The sequence below is a fragment of the Elephantulus edwardii genome, unplaced genomic scaffold (assembly GCF_000299155.1).
Source record: "Elephantulus edwardii isolate Elephantulus edwardi_28Jun2011 unplaced genomic scaffold, EleEdw1.0 scaffold00003, whole genome shotgun sequence".
Lineage (NCBI taxonomy): Eukaryota > Metazoa > Chordata > Mammalia > Macroscelidea > Macroscelididae > Elephantulus > Elephantulus edwardii.
The window spans coordinates 37,982,989-38,008,098 of NW_006399753.1; the positions used below are offsets into that span (position 1 = coordinate 37,982,989).

General features: G+C 42.4%; 2 protein-coding genes across 4 annotated transcripts in view; one reads left to right on the forward strand and one right to left on the reverse strand.

The window, feature by feature from the left end:
- The window catches only part of PCCA (propionyl CoA carboxylase, alpha polypeptide), a 577,332-nt gene extending 556,231 nt beyond the window's left edge, over positions 1 to 21,101 (forward strand). For 2 of the 3 annotated variants that reach the window (XM_006879382.1, XM_006879383.1), the window contains 3 exons: positions 2,817 to 2,957; positions 18,020 to 18,097; positions 20,755 to 21,101. In XM_006879382.1, the coding sequence (XP_006879444.1) occupies positions 2,817 to 2,957; positions 18,020 to 18,097; positions 20,755 to 20,823 (288 nt within the window). In that variant the 3' untranslated portion in view covers positions 20,824 to 21,101. The remainder of the gene's footprint in view (positions 1 to 2,816; positions 2,958 to 18,019; positions 18,098 to 20,754) is intronic. The other variant, XM_006879384.1, reaches the window with a different exon arrangement.
- Positions 21,102 to 23,041: 1,940 nt separating this feature from the next.
- On the reverse strand, positions 23,042 to 23,521 carry GGACT (gamma-glutamylamine cyclotransferase). Its single transcript, XM_006879385.1, has one exon. It carries the CDS (start codon positions 23,510 to 23,512, stop codon positions 23,042 to 23,044), a length of 471 nt encoding a protein of 156 aa, XP_006879447.1. The 5' UTR covers positions 23,513 to 23,521.
- Positions 23,522 to 25,110: the final 1,589 nt, after the last annotated feature.

The window sequence follows — 25,110 nt, forward strand, 5'->3', positions numbered from 1 at the left end:
CCATCAGGCTCCAGTGAGCATTGTGCTTCTCTTATTTATCAACTAGCCATAGAAAGCTTGAGCTTGCACCTTAAACCAACGACTTCCTTTTATTCAAAACAACCACTGCCAAACTTTGAAACAGAACTCTCCAGGGACATTTTACAGAACCTCCAAGCAATATTTAAATGCTTATCATAAAACCAAATGGCAGGAGTTCTTTCCTAAAACTCCCCAAACTAGTTGGCTGCTCTGTCTGTGCCCCTAAGAAGTCAGGGAAACTAATAAATAGCAGTTTTGATCATAAGCTTTGAAAGCCCTAGTGTACATTCTTAAATGACTTTTTTTTCTCCCTTTTTTCTGGGGGCATCAAAAAGCCTTTACGGTTCTCACCAGGCAATTCATTCTGATGGGCCCATATGCTGCACTCGGCTTAGATCCGATCCTGACAAGCACCCCTGTGTAATGCAGCACTGGTGAGCCAAGAGATTGTTTTAAGAAGGCGTGTTTGTGTGGGTACTCTGATGGGGTCAGGACAACATCAAAGGTAATCTTAAAAAGAGAACCTCTTCTCTGCCTCCTCGTTTTCTATTCAGAAAGGTCATTTCTAAGCCAACTGTTTCCAGCAAGGCCCTTCCTGAGGAGTTTACTCTGTTGTTATTTTTTGCTTGTGATTACAATAAGTCGCTTATCCCCCAAACAGATTTTAGAACAATAAACAAATACAAAAGGAAAAGGAACATCTCATCAATAACAAAGACTGCATCTAAAGGCCTTGAGTTCTGTGGCTTTTTACATCTCTTTCCAAGCAAAGCAGGAGTCCAACAGAGAAAGGAATCCAAAAGATATGAAAATGATAAAAATAGTAAAGGGATAGGGTTTTAGTCCGGATCTTGCCATTTCTGGGGAGAAATGGAGCTATGCACAACTGTGGATCTTCATTCTTGTTAAGGCTTGTTAGTGACACAGCTAAAGCAGTTTTTTAAAGAAATTGTACTTTCCTCAATGTAGAGATACTTTCCCTGAAGAGGGAATTCACATTTTGAAATTGAGTTGTGTAAAAAAAACAAAAAAACCCCGCAAACCCAAACAAGGAAAAAATAGACATGTACACAATATTGAAAACTAAGAAACTAGACGTAATACTAATGAATCCTATAAAAGGAGCATCCCAGAATGACCCCTTTAGGGAAGTAACTTTTTCTTGACTGCTGTCTCTAGCTATGCTAGGTTTCTTCTCTCCCCCTGCCCCCTCCAGGGGACATAGCATAGATAAGAAAACTGTGCAATTTGGTACAATTATATTCGCCTCTCTCCCTTCACCCCCCCCCATAGATTTAATGAAGGACTTGGAGGTACAATTCATCTTTGATAAATACTCTCTCTGCCCAGAATGTTTATTAGACTGACAGCGGAATGCACTCTCCTTGCTTTTTTCCCTTGCCACTTATGACTCAGATGAATTTTAATAGGAGCAAAAAGCTTTTATTTGCTCTGTAATTTCACTTAAGGATCATATCCTTCAGAAACTGGCAGACACTTGTACGTCTTGATTGCAAAACACACACTCAGGAGTAAAGAAACATGCAAAAGATGTTATTATTCAACCTGTCACAGTGTTGCAGATCTGCTTGGGACTTGGGCTATCAAAGCTCTTCAGCAGGTCCACCCACCTCCTTTCTTTTAAGAGCACACTTACAGAGGCTCCCGTTCGCCCTCCCTTGTGCAGAATGAAAGAATGGGGTATGTCTGGTTTCAGCATCCCTGCCTTCATGATGCCCACAGGAGGCTTTGACTTACAGCAGCTTCTTTCAAACAGAAAGAAGCTGCCTTCCATGTTCCATCTCTCACCTCAGATGAATGCAGTCTGGTAGCATTCCTAAAATCTTCAAGTCGTGGTTCCAGCTTCACCAAGAAATACGTCTTCTGGTTGTTTTACCTTGCTTTTGTTTGGCTACACCAAATTGTTTGTGGTTCATCTGTCTGTCTGTCTGTCTGTTGAGATCTGAGGACTTTCCTCAGGCAGGAATCCTAGAAATGAACAGGTGATTATTGAATTACTTTAACATGACCCTACCTGTCTGAGAACCACCTACCAGCAGGTAGGAACTGTGAAAGTACACTGCTGTGCATATTGCTTTCACGCTGTATTTTTTTAAATCTCAACTCTTCTTGTCTAATGCAGGAGATATTTCAGCTTCATGTACACTCACCACCTTGTAACATTTGAAAGATGAAATAATGCTAATAAATACCTCACAAGGAGAGGCAGGCTTGTTTAATAACAATTAGAGCATTTTAAGTTTATGGAGGGGGGGTGTAGTTATTTTTAAATATTGTTTTGCCCAGAATGAATATTGAAACCTTTTGTCTTAACTTAAAGGATAAATAGGTACAGCACCCCTTGAGGCGTCTAGGAAGTTGGAAACAGAAATCTGCTGCCATCTACTGGTGCCTGCCTCACAGTGTCGCCCCAATCCTTCTAACCCAGTTGAAGGAATTTGCATTAATTGGAGTAGATGGTGAAGAGAAGTAAAATTCTTACTGTCTTCTTTAAAGTTTCAAGATTATTTTTCTTCTTGATACAGAGTGATGTCTATTTAATGCAAATTATTTACCGGGGCAGTGCTGATCTCAAGAAATTTCTGAGATGACAGGCTCAAAAACATGCCAAAACCAAATCTACTTATGGTGTGTAATAATTAACAGCGATTTGGATTTCAAAGATGTCATTATCATTTCATTTTAAAAGTGAAAATTTTATATTGAATTTTCTGTTGAAGTAAAAGTCACCCACCATTTAAATTCTTTTCTTTTTCTTCCCCTCCCCCTTTAAGTATAAGATGCGTATCTTGACCAAGCTCGCTGCTGAGCTGAGCAAATTCATGCTGGAAAAGGTGGCCGAAGACACAAGCAGTGTTCTGAGATCCCCGATGCCGGGCGTGGTGGTGGCCGTTTCTGTCCAGCCCGGAGACACGGTGAGTTAGCGCGACTGTGGAGTGTGCTCGCCAGAAGGCAAGTCTCCCAGTTCTCTTTCCAGAATGACTGGGAAGTGTGATCACAGTCTTTGTAGTTCTTTCTTGAGTCATGCCACCCCCCTAAAACTGCAAGCCAGATTTTGTGCCCTCTTTGTCTGTTTCACATTTAAATATAGTTAGTAATAAATTTTTTTAAGTGTCTCTCCCCCGTAAATCCGTTACTGAAATGGAAGTAAGGCTAAATTCTTTTAGGAAGCACTTTACCTAAAATTTGTATGTAATTTCAAGCACATCAAGAAAGGACATACCCAGGGAGAGCTTTTTGCATAGTATCTAACTGGGAAGAATTACGGAAGGTCAGTTCTGTAATCCGAGTAATACCAGAGCACTTCCATAGTATAATGGATAAAATATGGGATCACGTATTAAAGTTGTTCATTTACCCCTCCCACCTGTTTCCTTAATAAACCCCAAAAGAAGTTGTTCATTTTTGACCTATGACCCAGCATACAAGTAAAAGTTATAACTATTTCTCACATGTTCAGTTACAAGATAACTTGCTGTGGGCACATTGATAGAATCCATACATGTTCTTGGAGTATTGGAGTATGAATAGAAATCTCTTGGTCAGTAACAAAAGTAAAAAGAAAAAATTATTTTAAGAAACCATGGGGTTATTCAGAGCACATAAGTACTTGGGTATTTATGTGTAAGAAAATAACTGAACATGATCTAGTCTTTCACTCATGATTTGGCAATTTCTTGGGCATCAGCTAAGTTTCTGGGATTTACCTGATTTCCTGTAAGGATTATATGAACATTGCCTCTTTATTCACTCATTAACATCAATAATATGTCATCCTGGGGTGGGGGTGGGGTGGGGTGGCTGGAGAAAATAGTGCAACAATGGATGGATGGAAATCCAAAATCTCTGTAAATGTTCATTAACATTAATAAAAAAATATAATATGTCATTCTAATGTTGTGAGCAAGCATATGTTGCTGTGGTTTTATAGAAAATTATTTGTTGTAAATATTAAGAGACAAGTGATCCATTATAGTTATTTAATTGATTAACCCTGAAATTGATATGCTAAATTGGAAAACTGATTTTCAACATTTACCTGGAAATGTGGCTTAAAAGTAGCTATGAATTATTACTTTTACTTTTAAAACATTACTGCATCAGAAATAAAGCACTCATTAAAATTATCTAACACTAGAGTTTTATGAATTTGAGAGAGGTTATATATAAAATTATTTGTATACCTAAAATGGGGGGGTGGTCTTGTACATCTTTACTATGAAGGAGTAAGATGATAAGAAGCTCATTCTTTGACCTTGAGATTGAGAAGACCTGTACCCACCACATCATTGGAGAACTCAGTGAAATCTTCTAGTGATTGGAATTTTAAGATGATAGATAATCTAAAGGGACTGTTTTATTTTTTCATTTTCATTTTTCAGTTTTTTTCAGAAGAAAGGCAATATTGCTGTTCTGAGCATTGCAGTCCCGATTGTGTGGCTTTAATTATAAAATTAATTTGGGCTTTTATTATTTTAAAAAACCAAAACACACACACACACACATGCAACACCAAACGAAAGGCTTAATGTAAACCCGTATTCTTCCAACACCTGAGCCAAAGCAAAGATGCCATGCTGAAGGAAGTCGGGAGGGAACTCCTGCTAAAACCTGGGAGGGGTGAGGCTTCAGATTGCAGTCCCTGTTCTCCATCTGTCTGTCCACACTGATTCCCACAAAGGGGCACTCACAGTCCCAGATGGGTGGGTGCTGCTTGCATTTTGACCATTGCTTTCTCTGAACCTAGTTTGTTCATGTAACAGAAAGGTTTAACCTTTATGTTTTTTAATTTCCTAATTATAATTGAATGTTGTAGAAAACCAAGGCATTTAGTGCAATAAACAATGTAGTCCTTGGTTCATTAGAGTAGCTCAGATATTGAAAAGAACAACCAATAATTAAGTGTAAGTATTCTACAATAGTTTGATTTAAGAAGTGTTAAAAATATGCTACTGTGGAGAAAATGGAGCCTATATTTTATATTGTCCTTGAAGTCAAGTCCATAGGCTCTACCCCAGAGGTAACTGTGTGCACATGTTTGATTATTATGGGCAGGGGCACCACAGGAATCGCCGTGCCTTTTACTTTACTGATAAATGCTATTTGTGAGTGTTCCCAGGCCAGCCAGGTAAAGCATATGTTTCTTTTAGTTCTTTCTCCAGCTTCCAGTACCACTTAGTCGCATAGAACTTTCTTTCACATTTTGTGCAATTGCGCTTTGATGAAACATTGTTTTTTCTCAAGAAACATTTGTTTAAAAATGTCCCGACTGTTAATACCAAAGGGAGGCTGAAAAGTGTACTAACTGCTCTCAAAATAACTCGGTAGACATATTTTGCCTCCTGTCATTAAAATGTAAAAAAAGTCTCCTTGGACCAAAGGTGCAGGCCGCACTTACTTGAGACATTATAGGAAAATCTAATCTCAAACTTCTGAGACTGTGCTTTTGAATAATTTGAATGTTGCCTGGCATGCTGTGTTTTCCTTCTTAGTAGCAATAGCAGAGAAGCTTCCTCTGTTTTCAGTAGAAAGATAATGGAATCCATCATGTCTGCCTGCTTTAAGGAAAAACAATGGTCTAAAAACAACCATGGGCCTTCAAGTGTTCTGTTTGTCTTTGAAAAGTTATTTCTATAGTCGAAATTTACAGACCTTATAGTAGACTAAAACAAGAGTAAATTCTGTGTATCACATCAGTAATAGGTAAGATCTATTTTGTGAAGCAAATAGTTTTTTCAGAATGTTTTTGGGAAAAAGCAATTTAGATTATCTGTCTAGATGTAATAAATGTACTCAGGTCTGAACACTGTTTCCTTTGAAACCTTCTCCCTTCCTAAGATAGGATGTATTTATTACTGTAAATTATATGTTTAGATTTTGCACAGCAAAAGTTTCTTATGCCTTTGCCATATTTACCACGTACTATTTAACATTAAAAGGATCAGTAAGTTAACTTTTGAGATGATTGAATATTCGTCTTGTTAAGCATGTAGATTTACTATGTGGAGAGAGGTTGCTAGCATACAGTAAAATGAATTTGAGCAGACATACCAATATCAAGCAAAGTAGGAGTAGATTGTTAAAGTCAAGAGTCACAAATTCAATTTGGAAAAAAATGAGAGATTTACATAGTTATTAGGCCTTTAGAGTTTTATATTTTGTACAGTGATTTTCATGTGCATCTGAAAATACATATTTCTCTCTCACTCTCTCTGTACCTGTTTAATGCTGTCATAAACTGTGATGGCACTTCTGTAATCTGAGTTAGAATTATTATAATTTGTTTTAATTTTAATTTTTTTATCTCTATTATATTTTTTTAAAGTGGATTGTCTTTGAGAATAATAGCCGAATGCCTTTTGCCTACTTATGCTTATGTTTGACTCATATTTGCTGAGTCTGTTGCACAATATTCATTTAGACTTTGAAGTATAAAGTGAAGCCATTAGGAGTACATTTATTTTGTTAGCCTTTTGATATCAAAAACAAAACAAAACAAAATAAAAAAGATCCAACTCAAGGGAATATTGCAGCACTGCATTTAGTTAAGATTCCTTCCTAGCTGTGTTTAGATTCTGTAGCCTTTCCAGATTTGCATCAGAAGAATTCATCTTAGTTAATACATTAAGGGAAGAAGAAAAAAAATAAGTGAGGCATGTTTCTACAGCAGGATGCTCGGCTCACTCCTGGATGTATCTTTATTTTGTAGCTATCAGTTTGTAAAAATCAGGTAAAATAATAGATTGATGTAAAGAATACTTTGCTTCTTTTTCTCTTCACTTGCCCATTCTATTTTAGTAAGATAGACTTTGAGGTTGTTTGTTTTATTGTTTTTTGGTTGGTTTTTGGGGGGTGGGCATGGTGAAGAAAGTAATGTGGCATTAGCAGAAGTATAATTATGTATTTGGGGTATGGCTCTTGTGAACAATGTCTCATGGGGGAAAAATGTATACTCAAAATTGCAACAGTGGAAGTATTTGTAATAATCAGTAGGAGCAGCACCCAGATTGCACCCCGACTTTTGCCTGCTTGGAGTTGCTCCTTGCAGGGCCTGGCTACCAGGCAGATGGGAGGTCTTGCCACAGAACCAGGGGCTCCATTTGGGGCTGTAATAGACACACCTCTTTAGTGTCTCCAGCTCATCGTGTAATTTAGTTTATAGCTTATTTTGAAGCAATCATGAATACACTTGCATGGGGCCTTTATTTAATTTCTTGAAAAAGTGCTAAATGATATTTGCAAAACCCTGTTGCTTTTAGGTATTCCAGATGAGAAGAGTTAGAGTGGGCTCTGGTGACAAGACGTTTGTCTGGCACACTTCACGTGCCTCATGCAGCCCAGTAGCAGTAATCACATCTTTCCCTGGCAGAGGACCTAGGCTGGCTGTTTGATAAATTTTTCCTGTTCCTGGATACCTTGATTTACAATCCCAAAATAATTACAATAATTAAATTTACATATTTTATAGCAGTGGTTATTCAAGCAGTTTCTTTGACAAAATGCCAGTTCTTTTCATCCAAACCTCAGATTGCATTCCAAAGCGTGTATAAATAGATTTCACGCATTCATTATTTAACATTTTTTAACTTTCATATTATGAAATGTTGCAGATATACAGAAAGTTACTGAGAATATTATGGCAAGGACCCTTGTGATCTCTGTTCACCTTTATCCTGTGTGCTTGGATTTTATTTTCAAAAAGCCTCACACATCCAGGGAACTGCAAGTTCCAGTGACCTCTGTGGAGTAGTTCACCACTCACTCTACTGTTGTCATACGTCTTCCAGAGATAACAGCCATCTCTCTCTCTTCCTTTTTTTTTTCTTTTGTTAATATTTTATTATGGTTTAGGTGAAATTTTACACAGCAAAATCCATTTTCCACTCAACAATCCATATTCACACTCTAATGACTTGCTTGCTGTCCTGTGTCTCCGGAAGCAGTCTTCCCTACTCCGCCCTGGCTTCCCATTCCCACTGCTCCACTTTCCCTCTTCTGTCTTCTCACCTTTGCTTCTGCAGATGGTATTTTTTTATTGTATAGACATGCTAAAAGGTGACTCCTTGATTGGCTTCGGTTCTAGATTGAAAGGTGTCTTAGGGTGACACCCTGGGGTTCCTCTAATGTCTTATCAGCCCAGTAGGTCTGATCTCTTTTTTTTCTTTTCTTTTCAATTTCGTGTATTTTTAATTTGTTCCATATTTTTCTCCCTTTCTAACTGGCACCTTCTATAGTATCCCTGGGCAAAGAGGCTGCTACATAGGTACACCTCTATTTCTTCTCTTCTTAGCTAGAAAAGGGCTCTGATGTATGGGCCATCAGTATACTGATTTCTTCCTTGGTTTCCTTTACGCCCTTTTGCTTGAGCTGAGAAGAGACTAATCATTGTATCTGAGCTGTCCACTCACAAATTTTTAAGTCCCCAGGCACTATGTGCTACAGGAGAATGTAGAAATCTTATCATTATAAAGTATCATCCCAGGCCTTCGGGCCCAGAACTCAGTCTGCAAGGTGTTTGGACAGCTCTAAAATGTTTCCATCACTGTGTCCTCTCTGTGCTCTGTTGTATACAGATCCATACAACTATATCTGTATATCACACACCTTCCCGTATGTCCTCCCCTATCTACAGAGCATCATCTCTACCTGTGGAACACACAGTTTTGGTTTTCACCGCTCTTGTTGTAGATATATATGATCATTACCGTAGATATCCTTGGTTCTTGCGTACCTCAAAGTGTCCTCATTTGTCTTGGTCATGTTGTGCTGGCTTCCTCACTTTGCCTTTTCCATCACTCGAATGAACATGTGTCTGTTATCTAGGAAATAATGATCTTCATACCAGGTAGCCATCAAAGAATGCTGCTTCTTGGGCATGAACGTGTTGTAGTATCAGGCAGAATTTATCCTTTTGTGATTGATTCATTCAGTATCATGTCCTCCAGATTTTCTGTGTTAAGGGATGTTTCATGAAGTCATCATTATTTTTATGATTGTGTATCACTCTATGGTATTCGTGTGTGTGTGTGCGCGTGCACGTGTGTGCGTGTGTGTATGTGTGTCATGTTTTATTTTTCTATTCATCCATTAACAGGTTGTTTTCATTCTTTTTGCTGTTGTAAATAATCCTGAAGTGAACATGGCTGTGCATGTCTCTTCATGTCACTGCTCTTATTTCTGTAGGTTCTATATACAGTAGCAGGATTACTGAATCGTAGAATAGTTCGATTTCAATTTTTTTGAGGAAGTGTCACACTGTTTTCCATAGTGGTTGTAGCATTTTAAAGTCTCAATCTCTTTAAAGTCTCAGTCTTCCACAATTTTGCCAGCATTTTTGGTTTTTTGGGTTTTTTATTAGTATCATTTTCGCCAGAGTCAACTGTTGTCATCTTGTAGTTGGTTTGTTGTGTTTTTGTTTTGTTTTTCTTTGAGGGGTGTGTTGTTGTCGTTTTTATTTGCATCTCTTTAACGCTTGTTGCTTCAAGAGGCTGTTCCTTGGTGAAGGACATCGTGCTTGGAAAGGTGGCGGGACTGCAAAGGAGAGGAAGGCCCTCAGCTGGGTGCAGTGACACGGTGACTGCAGTAGTGGGGTCGAGTGTGTCAGAGATTGTGAGAATGGCACAAGATATGACAGGGTTCAGAGCTGTTGTTCGTTGGGGCACTCAGTCGTACTCGACAGCACCTAACAACAATGGCTAATGAAGGCACTCTAGTGGCCTAGCAGCATATTGTCACACAGTATGACACACCTGGCCTGGTGTCCCCAGCGGTTGGAGTCTGCCAGATGTGCTGAGGGAAGATAGGCCAGCACCTTCTGTTATAATTTGGCCTCAGAAACTTGATGTAGGGTCACTATGAGTCAGAACTGCCTTGACTGCAGTGAATGAGAGAGTGGCTAAGAATGATAAGCATTTCTTTATTTGTTCCATGACTGTCTATTCTCTTTGATTGAAGAAGATAGCATTTTAAAAAGATTAGTTAATATTTGTTAGAGGTAACAATTTAGAAAGTTTTACAACTGACTCAATGTTAATCATCAATGTTGTTCTTGCTGTGAACCATCACGTAGGAACCAACCCATAGCTGACCCACTGGCCCAGCCCCAGCGGTTTTCAGAGGCTGTTAATTGCACAGGAGGAGTTTGCCTATCCTTTTCCTGTGGAGCAGCTGGCAGGTTTGAACTGAGTGCCTTCAGGATTGCAGCACAGATTCTTACCTCTAGGCCACCAGAACTATAAGATTAAATATTTAACCCCAGCAACAATAGCAAAGTTTAACAGGGCAGCAAGCAGCAAATGCTGCTGAGGTTGTGGAGTGATTGGAACTCTTATTCACTGCTGGTGGGAATATAAAATGGTACAGCCACTATGGAAGATATTCTGGCACTTTCTCAGAAAGTTGGAAATAGAAATACCATTTGACTCAGCAATTCCACTAATGGGAATATACCCTAAAGAAACAAGAGCCACAACACAAACAGATATATCCATGTTTATTGCTGCATTATTCACAATAGCAAAGAGATGGAAACAACCCAAGTGCCCATCAAGAAATGATTGGATAGAAAAACTGTGGTGGAGCCACACAATGGAAGACTATGCAGCATTGAAAAACAGTGAACTCGTAAAACATTAAGCAACATGGGGGATCCTTGAGGACAATATACTAAGCGAAATATCTCAGTCACAAAACAATAAGTACTACATGACACTACTGTTATAAAATAGGACAGACATGGGGGGTTGGAGAGGGATTGGGGAGAGTGGATAGATAATGACCACTGCATTAGAACGGATGAGGGGAAGACTGTTTAAAAGGAAAATATGATTAAGCATTATGTGTATGAGAAAAATCTGGAACAAGGGCTGCATTGTGGAGTGAGCTGGGGAGGGGGGGAAGGGGAAGAAAATGTGCAACAGTGAATACATTTTAAAAGAGTAACATTTTTTTTAAAAATATTAAGTATTTATAGTTAAGTAAATAAACTTTATAATTAAATCGTGTAGTAGAATGTTCTATAACTTTAGCATTCAGTTTAATTTTTAAGGAATCTAGTTGAGATTGTTGTTGTTGTGTACCTTCAAGTTGGAATCGACTCATAGCAGACTCTCCAGCAGGTTTTCAGAGGCATTTAATTGTACAGGAAGAATTGCCCATCCTACTGAGGAACAGCTGGTAGATTTGAACTTTGTGCCTTTGTGATTGCAGTGCAGTTTCTTACCACTCAGCCTCTAGGTTAGAGGATATATTATCTTTTTGTTTTATACATATTTGAAGATGCCAATTCTCAACCTTTAACAAGGTTCACAATCTCTTTTCTCAAAGTTGCTGATTCCTTTGCTACATCTTTCATAGAGTTATAGAATTTAGACTGAGGTCTTTAAAGTTTATTGTAAATTAAATCCGCTTTAGCTAGTTTTAGATAGATAACTGTGACAATGAGCTCAAACATATCACAGATTGAGAGGATGGCACAGGATAGGGCTGGGTTCAGGCCTGCTGTTCATAGAGTTGCAGTCAACTTGATGACACCTAAGAACAACAATTTATAACTATGGGCTCCAGCTTTGAACTTGACTTACAAGTGAAGAGTGAGTGGGTTTTTATCTCCATTTTAAGAAATTTGAAGAAAAACTCTGCCCACTGTTTTCTGAGCTTCTCGGCCTCTTCCTTCAGTGGCCACTGCACAGTCCCAGAGAGGGAGCAGACATGGAGAGGCCTGGGGCAAGCATATACCTCCAGTTACATGGGGCCACAGCCCTGAAGAAGTATGTGGACACATGCCCTTCAAAGTCAGTCATCTTGTGCCTAGAGTTGTTAAAGGATGCTGCAAAGGGGATGCATTTGGCATCATTTCTTTCTGCAGCCAGATTTCTCTTTCTTGATAATTTGATGATCGTTGCATCATTGCTTAAATACTGCACAACCTCCTAGGGTCTCTTCTCTCCCTGTGTGAGGATGTTGGGTTGTGAATACGCATTTCTCCTTTAGGAAATATCAGAGGATATTTACCAGCCTATCTTTGCAGCTCAGAAAGAGGAAGCTATTCTAATCAGATCCTAACAGTGCCTTTTAACCAAATCTGAGATGCCTTTCTTCCTTGTAGCTGTTAACTGTTAATGGTGCCTTTCTTCAGATCTAAGGGTCTGAAAATGCATTGCAATCAGGCACCTGTGTTCTAAGTAGAAAATGTAATGGAAGGATTTTCACTTTTGTGGTGTAGTCAGCAGGGTTGATATTGATCCAGGTTTTTCGGGTGGCCCCGTGCAGCAGAAGGGGAGACTGCAGCGGGCCGGTAAGCCCTCCGAGCCTTCTGTCTAATTTGGCAGAAAAACACAGAATGTAGGACAACAAAAGAAGTCTCCTTTTTCCATAAAAATTCTTCCTCCCACCCACCCCACTTCCCCAACAAGGGGACTTAATTTTTCAGCTGCACACAGTGATTTGGTGCCCACTCTTGCATTGAAACAGTTGCTGTCTGAACAGGCAGGAAACAGTTTTCTTTTAATTGCTGAAATCATTCGGAAGTGCTTCATGCCCTGCTTCTATACAGCAGATGCTGTGCATTAATTGGCCTGCGTAGAAGTGACCCAGGGTTCCTTGCAGCGGGCCCAATTTTAGGCAGAGGGTTTAAATAGCTTATTTATTATTTTGTATAATCTGGCGTACATTATGTGCTCCTGCACGTGTCATATTTCATGGTCTGCAGTTTCTAATGTCATGTGGGTTTCAAAACCTGTGTTTCTCTGGTAATGTACTAGCAGCAGGTAAGCTCAAAATACCATCCATCAGGAGCTCATTTTTTATCCAGATACTCCAATGACTGATGAACCTGTCTTTTGTATGAATGTTTAGCACAGTAGAAAGCCATATGCCACTGGCACAGTTTCCTATGCATTCTTTACAGTTGCTAGAGGCTTGTGAAGGGCGGAAAGCTCCATGCCACTGATGTCCTCTTTCTGTGTTTAAATGATCACCCCTTCCAAGCAGCCCTGCCTCGGGGTGACAAAGGCAGGTAGGACCGTCTTAAAGGAAATCTGACTCCCATAATCATTTTCTTTATCAGAAATATGACTGCACGCTCTTAATAGGGAACCTTGTTTTGTTACTCCCCGTCTGTTCCAAACAGACCTGAGCCCATTAGAAGGGCCTCCCATGTGTGGGAAGACCACAGCTGTTACTGTAAATCTCATCCAGTCACTGTATCACCCCCATTTTGTGGCTCTGAAGGATGAAATTGAGAAATGGAATACTGTGCAGTCATCCTTTACATCTCCAATTTTAGGCCTTTGCCATCATTTTCATGCTTTTATTCCAAATCAAATAGCATTAGTGAGCTACACCGCCTTCTGATGAATATCTGCTATTAAGCACCGCTTTCAAGTCTTCACTTTTGGGGGCTTCCTTTTATGTTTGGGGGAAATCCTCCCCCTCCCCTTCTTTTCATTCTTTTTTTAAAAAAAAATTCCTTTTTCCTCCCTGCACTTTCTTTGAGCTTTCTTACCGTGATGGCAGTTTGCAGTTGCAATGCTACACGTTGCCAAATGTGTCTCAGTCTTGGCCTGTTTGCCCAGCAGAGGCGTGGGTAGAAGGTTTCTGTGTCTTTTAATCTTTGTGGAAGGAGGGAAGAGAACTTGGTAAAAGGCTATTTGGGGGCTTTAATCAGAAATAAGAATTGGTTGAAATCATTAGCACAACAAAGCATACTATAAGCTTGAAGATAAAAGTCTCTGGGGAGAGAGTCCTCTGAAAATAAATGGGACTTGATAGATTTCCATATCATTTATAACTTCCCTTAATTACACTTGGAAGACTTGCCAGTAAAACTGGAAAATTGGCAGCCTATATCCATTATAGTCATTTTGCCGACCATGGCAAGCAGCTGGCTTTACTGGATTTTATTTCCCATCACTCACAATTAATCATCAGCTGGAGATGTCTGAAACTCTTCAGCACAGAGCAATGCTGTGTGACATCCAGGCGAAAATCTGCTGAGTAAATGGGCCGAGTTTCCTCCCCGGCTAACTCCCGCCTAATGAACGCCACTCTGATAATCGGATGCGAATGGGGACCTTGACCCTGTGTCAAAGGCGAGGACACAATAAGCCGGATGGAAGACCCAGGATTTGGGTCTACAAACTTTACACCAATTAGACGGGGCGCGGAGAACTACATCAGGCCGACTAGGTTTATCAAAAAGACTTGGCGAGGCTTGTGACCATTTTGTAAGCCTAACATTGGAGACATCCTGTCACAACCAGTCAGGCTTCATGGGCTGATTCACAAAAGTGCTGGGGAAGCGCGCTCACACAGCTCCTGCAGCGGCCTGGCTACTTGGAAGCCCTCTCAAGTTCAGAGCCATCCCTGCTGCACCAGGCTGTGCTGAGTGCGGGCGCCTCGAGGGTGGCACCATTGCCGGCCTCGCCGGGCCCCCTCCCGGCCTCTGGTGCAGGCAAGGATGGCTGTGCTTCCTACGGGAGCCTGAACAGCCGCCTCCAGACTCCCAGGCCGGGAGCTGTGTGCGCCCAGGACACTGTGCTGCTGCCTCGGTTACTTCTGGAGCTGGAGCCCAGCACGATGCAGAGCCAGTCGGCAGAGCACACTCCGTGCCCGCTTCCAGCCACATCCACAGAGGCTTGCACAGGGCTTCACCGTGTCCTTGGACAGCGCATTTACCTCCTGCTTGTTCTTCTCTGGCTTGGATTTCTGAGGGAAGACACGACTTGAAATTAGATTAAATTCATGTACATCTTTATGTTTGCCTAATGATCCCAGCGAACAAAAAGCTTTCTCACATTTCTTTCTTCTTTTTCTTCCTTTTTTTTTTTGGTGGGCTATCAAAGGAACAAAAGTTCTTTCTCGGGGGTGAATGAGTAAAAATAGTTTAGAAAACAGATTGCTCTAAGTGAAAAGAGAAAAGTGAAGTCATTGCCATGGAGTAGAACCGACCTGTAACTGACCCTCCAGTGGGTTTTCAGAGGCTGTAAATTGTATGGAAGGAGATTATTCATCTTTCTCCCATGGAGCAGCTGGTGGATTCCAAGTGCCGGCCGCTGGGTTGGCAGTGCAACTGCTTACCCACTAATTCTCATGTACAGCTAAATAATAGAAATAGTCCTAAAGGTACAGGAAAAGGAAGTAGGGGCAGGAAACAGGAAATGCAAGTGCCCTTACCTGATTTGAGGGGCCAGCACTTTGCTGCAGACAGTCAACGTGAAGATGGCGCTGAAGCAGGGTCACTTCAGACCTGGGGACATTTCTGTGAAGTCCCTTTAAAATTCCCAGTGTAAAACAATCAGATTGTATTTGAACTTGGGTACATTCCACTTCCCCAGATTATCTCTGACCCAATCAGAGGTATGCTTTTCTTATTAGTAATGGAGCATCAGCATTCACCTCTTTCAAAGGGCTAGTGAGTGGGCAGTGACCACAGGCTTCTAGAAACTCATTCTCTGTGCTGAAGCCCCAGTGGCTAGGATCTCATCCAGCAGGCCTCACAGGGGGCCACGGGCCTGTACCTGGCATGGGACCGTGGCTTCATGGCCTAGCCATCTCTCAGCCTTTGTCCTGTGGCCTCATTGTCATGCTAGTCTTTGTCCCTTTGGTATAACCGATGAAGAGCTCTTGGAATCATCAAATTGAGTAACTTAATTGTGGATGTATATAAAGAGGCAGTGAGGTGCTGTCTGGGCAGCAGAGCCAAGGTAATGGGATGAGGGCCAGACAGCTGCAGAGAGGTGAGCCACATCTCGTGGTCATCTCTGTTGGCAGAGGTTCAGAGTTCTGCCACCCATGAGGCCTGGGAGTGCAAACCCTGGACTCGTTATATAGCACAGGAAGATGGCAGGCTCACACGGCAGGGACCACGGTGGAGTAAAGGGGGTAGCTGCCAAGTCCAGAAGTGAAGCGGTGATGACTAACTTTATGATGGGTGGCCATTGCATTTCAGATCTGTTTCCCAGGCCCAGGCACTAGACCTCATACCCGGATGAGCCCTGGGCCTTCAGCTTCTGTCATAGAAGCCATAGTCTGGATACCCCAAGGTTTAAGACATGAAGACAAGTCTGTCTTTCTGTGGCACGTGCACGTCTCTGTTTTTCCTGATCACTGCCAGCATTTCAAAGAGGAAAAAGGTCCTAAAATGACTGTTGAGGCCTCACTGTGCTGACATCTCTGATGGAACATTTGCATTGTCTCTGTGTGTCCCCCACTGCAGTCTTTTGCATTTTGAAGAACAGCCTTCATAAGTTGATTCTTTAGTCTCTATGGAATGCAGATGCCAGGTGAAGAATGAATCAAAAAGGGCAGTGAGCACAATGTTTCAAAGCCCAGCTCTTCCGCACAGTGTCTTTCCTCCGTGCCAGCTCTCGAGCTTTGGCATTCCTTCTCTTCCTATTTTTCTGTGCCAGGAAAAAACAACCCACCACCTGAACAGCAGAGGAAAGGAATACATAGGGCTCCCAGGCACTCGTGATTGCCAGCAAGACAGCTTGTGCCACATGGGGGGCCGGGAGGGGGCCTTTGAGATCATCTGGGGATTTCAGGAAAGAACATTCTCCAGGCACTTCTGCGGCATCGGACACGCACAGCCACAGCGGTGAGAATGTGCATGAGCCCCACACCAGGACGGCCCACCCACACCTCACAGTTCACCACCCAGAGAAACTGGCTTCTCCCATTTCAACACCTGGGAGGCCCTGCTTCACAAAGGTTGAAGACAAATCCAGCCTGAGTCCCTGATGCTCACACATAAAGAGCAGAGAGAAAAAAATAACCAGAGGGGCCTTTAGTCACAGGTTTACACTTGGTTCAGCCTGGAGTTCCCTCATAATGAAAGGCAAACATCAGAGCATGAAGCAAGGGCATGCACCTTGGGGACCTACTGCCTTTGCAAGAGGGTGGGCACAGCTCTAGAAAACATGTCTGCATTGGAAGGTGCTTTCTGAGAGCCTGTGTCTTGTCAGGCTTTCATACCATCTTGCAGAGATGGTCCTTATGGCTTGGATGCTAATCTCTAGTCCCCAGAATCCAGGTATAGAAACAGAAACCCATGCTTGGTTGTATAAGGGATTTATTGTTGGGAGCTATTCAATTGACTTTTCAGTTCATTGAGAGGCCATGTGACAGAGGGTTTTCTAGGCGTCCTCACAGGATTAGGTCACCAGATCTTTGTCACTCATAGCTTCTTGAACTAAGATTCTTGATTCTTGAACCAAGTGCTCGACCTTTGCACCACAGCAGGGCTTTACTGAAATACCATTTCCATCCCATACAGTTCACTCCTTTCTAATGTGGCAATTCAGTGGGGTTAGTATATTCAGGGTTATGTAGCCATCTCCAGTAAACTTTAGAATATTTTCATGAACCTCTCCAAAAACCCTGTACTCATTACCAGTCACTCCCGTGTCCATCCAGCACCCCTCATTCCTTAGGCGACCACAGATCCTTCTGTCTGTTGTTGTCGTCAGGTGTTCTTTAGCCAGTTCTGGCCCATCGTGCAGCAGAACCACCCAGGCCTGCAACTGCTTCAAATCCTTACAGTATCTGGCCCACTGTTGTAGCCCCTATATCAGTCCGTCTTGTCGAAGGTCATCTTCTTTTTTACTGATTCTTAACTAAGCATGACATGTGTGTCTGTACATTTGCTTATTCTGGACATTTTTTCACAAAGGGGGAAACATTCTACTTTTGAAGCACCTCTGTTCGTGGCCAAGCCAGAGTCAGAAATTCCAAGGGAAGCACACGCAGCATCTCCACACCCACCAGCAAGGCTGTTCTCCACCCTGGACTGGATGGTGTGAGAGTGAGTGGCCTTTCTCTGCTGCTTCCTGAAGATGAACTTAGAACTCATAGAGCTGTTTGCTACTGTTCACATACAGTGTCACGTACCTGGCAGAGGATTCCTGAATGCCATCCCCTGAATATTGTAAAATTAGAGTGCTTTTAAAAATCTGTTTATTTTCCATTCCTTTTCCAGGTAGTAGAAGGCCAAGAAATTTGTGTGATTGAAGCCATGAAAATGCAGAACAGTATGGCAGCTGGGAAAACCGGCAAGGTATGTCCTCACAACCCCCTGCTCCAAGGCAGCTCTGAGGTCAAGAAGAGAATCTGCATATTTGAGTCCTGGCCTCTTAGACCACAGTGAGCATCCGGCCCTGCCTCACCTCCACAGATGAGGACACTGAATGGGCGGGGGCCTCTCCCTTCCTCTCTGCTCTGATGGATCCCTGCCCCATGTGGAGTGGGCTTTCCAGAAATGGGTCTGTGTGCTATGCTCAGGTAGTCAAAGAATAATTGTTCTTCACCTTAATGTCTTTCAAATTAAAGGATCTTTAATTTTTAATGTTTACATCTGTCTTGGAGGCAGTTAGTTATCTGAGACTTAGGTGCCACAGCAGGAAATGGCTTTACAGATTGCAAAAATTAATGTAACTCTTCATGATAATCTCTTCACAAAGAGAACAATTCAATTTTAGATCAAGACTAGCTGAAACCCCCATGTACACATGTCAGACTTCATGATTTGGGGAGGGGGTGGTGGAAGGAAGACATACTGGTACTGAAATTTGTTCAGTCCAACTTTTAAATGCATTTTTTCCCTTAGAGAACACGAGATGGCCCTTTTAAGGAGTAACTTACTTCATTATCATTCTTGAGACTCACAGTCACTGTTAGCAGGAAAAGGATCCTTTTCTGAAGGATGTTTGGGTTTGGGAGGATGATGGTAGGTGACAACAGTGAAAGCTATGCCCTGTTCTTCTGGGAAGTAAAACAGAGCCACAAGGACATTGGGCATTGTGATGGAGGGGACACTATCAGACACCAGAATGTTTACAACTAGAGCTATGACCTCTATGCTGTGATCTCTCACCTCAGAAGAGAATGAAATAGACTATTGAGAGAGCAGGCCAACGGGGACACCCAGGCAGGCCTGGAAAAAGCAGAGGCCCTGGGCTGGCTGGTGGACCCAGAGCAGGGTGACTTGACATGGGAGGGGCACAGGAGGCTGTGTCCACCATGGGAACTGGGGGAAGTCAAGTGATAGTTGTGCTTTGCAGATTTTTAGAAATCCTAATTTCTAAATGCAATTATTTTTTAAAAAGTGAACAAGGAAAAATGTTGGTTTATGTTAGTATAAACATTTTTGTCTCTGTCCACTGGGATTATTTAACATTGCTGTTACACTTTATTGTTGTTGTTGCTGTTAGATGCTGTCAAGTTGTCTATGACTCATAGTGTCAAATGATGGAATTTCAGTCCATGATGAGTCAACATTTTAGCAACTAGAATAAGTGTCAAGTGATGACAAGGGCCCCTGTGTTGTTGGGTGAAGGGGTAGTGGTCCTAGTTCTGAATGCAGGCCTCGCGCCATCTGTCTGTGTCCTTCATCAGGGCTGGGGCTCAGGATAGAGCCTGTGCTTCATCCTCCCACCAGCAGCCCTGAGCTACTTCTCCAGGGGCATTACGGGGACTTCGCTCAGCTAGTCGGCCTGCCATCTCATCATTCCCACGCCTCTTGATTCCAGCCCACCGGGATGCAGCAGCAGTCAGAAGGTCCAGCCCAGAGGGGCAGGCCCTGGCCGAGCCTGGGGATGGGCTCTGATGTGGGGGCCTCATCTTTCCTCTCAGAGAAAGGTTCACAATGAAAACAGATCCTCTGAACTAGTAATTGCAGCATCATTAAAAATACATCATATACAAACATCGGAGGCATCCAGATTATAAAAGCAGCCACTTCAGTCCAGATAGCATCTGCTAGATGAGGCCTTTGAAGTGTTCACTGCATAGGTTCACGTCATTCTTAGAAACCCGGGGCTTGCATTTAACAGAAAAAGGCCCTTGTCATCTGCACACAATAAGTGGCAGGAACACTGGCGAGTATACCAAACTCAATGACATTGCAGGCGTTTTTGTGTTTCCCAGTTGCCCATAAAGCCAATTAGTGCTAAGCCATTATTCATTTTCATGCCCACACAAGACCTTCCAAGAAGTCAAATTGACTGTCTCTTCCCGACTTCTCCTTGCTGAAGTGAGATCTTTGAACACAAATTCAAGAGAGACATCGGTAGAAAGAAAAGGCGCAGTTAGAGCCTTTCCTGATGCCAGCTCCACAGTACACGCGGCATGTTGTCCACAGACACAGGTCCGGCCTCCACTAATCTCCATGCTGTGCTTCCTTCAAAAGAAGTCTCTGGGCCTCTCAGGGGGTTTCCCCTTTCACTTAGTACCTGCTTTAAGTATTGCTTAATTTTGTCCTTTTTTAAAAAAAAAACAAACAATAACAAACAAACAAACAAAACCCAAAAAACAACAAACCAACCCAAACTAAATTGATTATATTGTTAACTTTCACGGGGAACTTCTATAACCTAAACCTTAAGTTTAGGCAGGCCAGGTGTTTAAAATTCAGTGGATGTGAATGATTGAGGCTTTTAAGATGCTGCTTGGAAAACCACAATTTGTGCATGATTCCAGAGAAGGCACTGCAGTGAGCACTTTTCCAGGACCAAGACCTCAGACTGTTGTGGACAGAGGGGACTTGAAAGTGGAGGGTGGCGAGGCCGAGTGCAGAGGAGGGCCCTAGGTAAACCGTCCCTGTGCCCCAAGTCTGATCGAGCCGTCACTTCATTTTCAGGTACAGTTTGAGAGACTACCTACCGCCAGCTTCTCCTTAATAATGTTTGCTCTTTCCTTTTTTTTTTTAAATTCAAGGTGAAATCTGTGCACTGCAAAACTGGAGACACAGTTGGAGAAGGAGATCTGCTCGTGGAATTGGAATGAAGTATTTATAGCTTTTCAGTCATCACCCAATTTAATTAGCCATTTTTATTATTACTCTTTCACACTCAATTTATTCAGGCATTTTACAGGAACACTCCTGTGCAGCAGATTTTACATGGTCATATTTATTCCACATATAGTCAAAACCAGCATTCTGCCAAAAAATCACCAATGAAAATTTTTATTGATATAAATACTTGTACATATGATTTGTACTTCTGCTGTGAGATTTCCTAGTGTCAAAATTAAATCAATAAAACTGAGCATTTGTCTAAATATTAGTTTGCCCTTTTTTTGAATGAAGACAATGTACACAGGGAGATCCAGTCCCTGCCAGTAGACTTTAAATACCAGTGTTCCATTGTGATCCCTTTTTAAAATTATACCAACTTCTAGTCTTCTGCCTCCAATTTTTTTAAAGTACCATTTGCCATCTTATGATCTAATTACCTTACCTCAGCCATCCTAGAGACCTAACCCTTGTCTCTGACTACTGCTAACTTCCTAAAGACCATACAGCGAGCTGATTATCTTGAAATTCCCCCTTGATGCTATGGCTCTAAATGACAGAAGCCTCAGATCTAAAGAAGCCACGTTGGTGAAACAGTGAAGTGTTAAGCTAAAGGTCAGTGGTGTGAACCCACCAGCCGCTCCTCAGTGATCTGCCCCCATAGATTACAGATTGGGAAACCCTCCGGAGCTGCTTTCCTCTGTCACAGGGTCGCGGGGAGTCAGAATTGGCACACGTCACACAACAGCAGCACCAGCCTTGGCTCTCACTGGGCTCCTTGGGCACGTCACCTTCGGGAGACTGTGAACAGAGCCCCTCCCAGGGAGGCTGGAGCACGCATCCCTCCCACCAGGCCAGGGTGACAGGGAGCTCCCTCACGCCCCACCCCGTGAGTGTACCTACCACCAGCTCATCATCATCAGCTGATCCCCATTTTTTTTTGTTTTTGTGAAGCAAGTTCCCAATTAAGAAAAACAGGCTAAAAATAATGATCATGTATTTGTGCCAGATGCAGTTAGTGATCACAGTCTACCATTAAGTTGAAGAGTGAGTGAGATTTTCCCAGCAGAGAACGAGGTTACTGAGGACCAGCAGCTGCATTTTCATTTGATCCTAAAATTCTTGGAATACATTTCATACTTTGCTGGTGAGCAGAGGCAAAGAATCGTGCACCGATTTGAATCTCCGCTGACAAAATATCAGATGGAGGTGGGTAGTAATTGGTACTTCGTGCCTTGCTAAAATTATTTTAAGTGCTGTTTGTATTTGGAAGCTAAGCTTTCTGTCAGGCCTGAAGAACAAATTACTAATGCGCTGGCTCTTCTCTGAAAGGCCCAGCCCAGCACTGTAGCCTCCAGAGCCAGCGGTGGGGCCTTGGATCCCAGTGCGGGGCTGGGGACACTTTCCCTGGAAAGTTGCGCTCTCAGCTGCATCTACTAGCAAGTGTGTGTCCATGATTCTGCTCGACTGGCACGAACAGAGCCTTCTTCCAAGCAGGGTGTCCCAAAAAGCCAAATAGCAGGAACACTTTTATATGTCCCCAAGCCTTTTCTGTTTCATTTCAGTAATAATTTTCAATAGGTTTAGTAATACTTTTCAATAGGGTGTGTGTTAGTACAACATGAAAGTGAGGAAACTTAAGCCTGTGTGTTCTCTGAGGTATAGCTTCTTTTCCTTGAGCAATTTTGACATCGATCCATCCACAGTCAGCTTTTGTTTAACAGAACAAAACATCTAGGTGCTGCAGGTTGGATCAATACAGTAGGGCTGCTAAAATCTAGCTGCAACACAAAGTCTTTATGTTAATTTAAAAATTTTAATAAATTAAAGCAAAGCTCTCCATCCCCCTTCCTAAAAGTATATTAGCATCTGAGTTCTGTTTAAATGTCATCATTTAAAGGAATTAAATCCTAAATTTTTCTTAATCAATAATTCAAGTCCACAATGTGTTTTAAACAGCTAGCAATACAGCAGTATCTGATAGAGAGATTAAAGTGTAGGATCTGGTTATTAGGATGTCAGAATTATTTGTAAAACAGGCTTTCATGGAAAGAGATTATTTTCCCTCCACCAGACCGAGTTTGACAAATGTTTGTTTAAAAGGGCATCATTATGCTTTGATTCACTGAGCACAGATTAAGATGAGGTAATCCCACAATCACCAGGGCTGCCTGGACCCTCGGAGGGATGAGAGTGTTCTTTCCGTTGTCACCTGTTCTCGCGTGGGTTGTAGCGAAGCCCGTGGTTCCCCTGAGAGTCGTAACTGTCGAGGTATGGGAGGTGGACCCACTCCGGCGCGTAGGTGTCTGTGCTGTACACGAAGCACTGCAGGGTCCGGCGAGCACCTGGCATCTCCTCAAGGCTGCTGCTGTCACCTTCCCACTCGAGGACCTCAACCTTCACCTGTGTGCGCTGGTACATGTCAGGGCAGCATTCAAACTCATCGAGGAACCGCAGCATCTGCTCATCGACGGCATAGATCTCTCCGGCCACACAGTGTCCCCTCCCTGGGAGGTTCAGCAGACGCGGGATGTTGTGCTCGCCGGCAATCACCAGAGGGTAGGGCTCCACCGTGTGGCCCCGGCCCTGGAAGGTCGCAGTGCCATTGGCACGGTCCAGCATGACCTGGTGGTTGGGCTGTCCTCTCTTGAGAGTCCCATAGACGAAGACCTGGGTCATTCTGGCAAGAGAAGCTACGGATGAGAAAAGAAACAAAGGAATGTATGTGAAGTCCAGCAAACGTGTGCAAGACATCCCTTATCACCCAGGTAAGTATTTTAGACGTTGTCACCATGTGATCTCTGTTCCAGCTGCTCAATGGAGCACAAAAGCTGCCTTAGACAAAACTGAAATGAATGTGGTTGTGTTCAATAAAATTTTATGTGCATGAATAATTTAAAAATATAATTAATTATAGAATAATAAACTTTGGAAATGATAAATATGATGTGTTAAGTAAAAATTGAAATAAAGGTCCAGCATTCCCAATACTAGGTATATACTTTAAGGAAATAAAGGCTGTAACACAAAGTTGTCTACATCCATGTTAATTGCAGTCTGTTTATAATAACAAAGAGAAACAACCCAACTGCTCTGCAGTGGACAAAGTGGCTGAGCAAACCGACATACTCTCCCAACAAAGTAAACATTAATAAAAATAAAACTCTATGAGCATTCAAATCTGAATTTCCTTTCCATTTTCATTGCTAGAAAATACCTTTATTTCAATTTGTCCCCTCCCCCCATCCTGCCATACAAACCCAGATGCTGGCCCAAGCTTTAGCCAACCCCTAGTCTAGAGAAAAGGGCAAATATCATGGCTTCAGTTTGTTCAAGGAAAGTTTTCTGTGTAACTCCCACTGCAGAGTGTTCATCCAGTCTGTCTCCTGTGGCCAGAAGATGGGGCTCATTGTCTCTAACGGAATTGGTTTTTATTCTTCAACAGAAATTCTCATTTCAAGAGTGGCCCAGGGTCTCAAAGAGGTCCCCAAAAGTGGCAGCTGAACAGCTTTTCAAAGAATCCCCTTCTCTAATGGACCCACTGAAGGAAGTATGGATGTCCGTAGTTAGACCTAAACGAGGCCCTATCACCCTTTGTCAAAAACCAAAGTACCACACAGTTGCCAGAGCCCCGCTGTCAGCCGGTGCACCACATCCGGGCAGTCATCAACACACAGGCCCCGGCCCTGCAACCCCAGCTCCCTCCTGCCTGAGGCCAGAGGACAGGCTGACACAGAAGGCCCTGGCTGGGCACTGTCCAGGACCCACTCTGGGTTATTGTGTGGTAGATTGTGAGGGTCTTGGAAATGGCAGTCATCTTTACCTCTAAGGAGAGGGCACATATCTTAAAAGCTTGGTGGTTTGTCAAATGGACACAGCCTGTTCAACGAACAAGTTTTGAAGAATTGCTGTCTTCCAGAGCAAATAGGTTCAACCTTTGTGGAAGGATTTTAAGAAGCAGAGAATAAAGGTGTATTCTTCCAGATTTCTTTCTTATTCTCAAATAAATATTTATTCTAGAAAACTGATAAATAAAGCGTAACAAATCTTTCTCTAGGCCCCTGTAAGCCAGCACTCCATTTACATGACCCGGCCAAGCTTCAAGGTCTTGGAGGGGACGGCGCTGTGCTGTGACTTAACTGCAGCGACCTTGGCTCCAACGTGAAGGGGAATGTCTGCTGCCTGCCTGTGTCTGAGCCACAGATGGTTACATAATCGATGGAATGATTTGTGTAAAGTGACTCGAAAACAGGAACAGAGGCTAAAAAGTGGGGACG

Coding starts and splice junctions, on each gene's coding strand:
- GGACT (XM_006879385.1), bottom strand. CDS start 23,512: ATGACCCAGGTCTTCGTCTATGGGACTCTCAAGAGAGGACAGCCCAAC.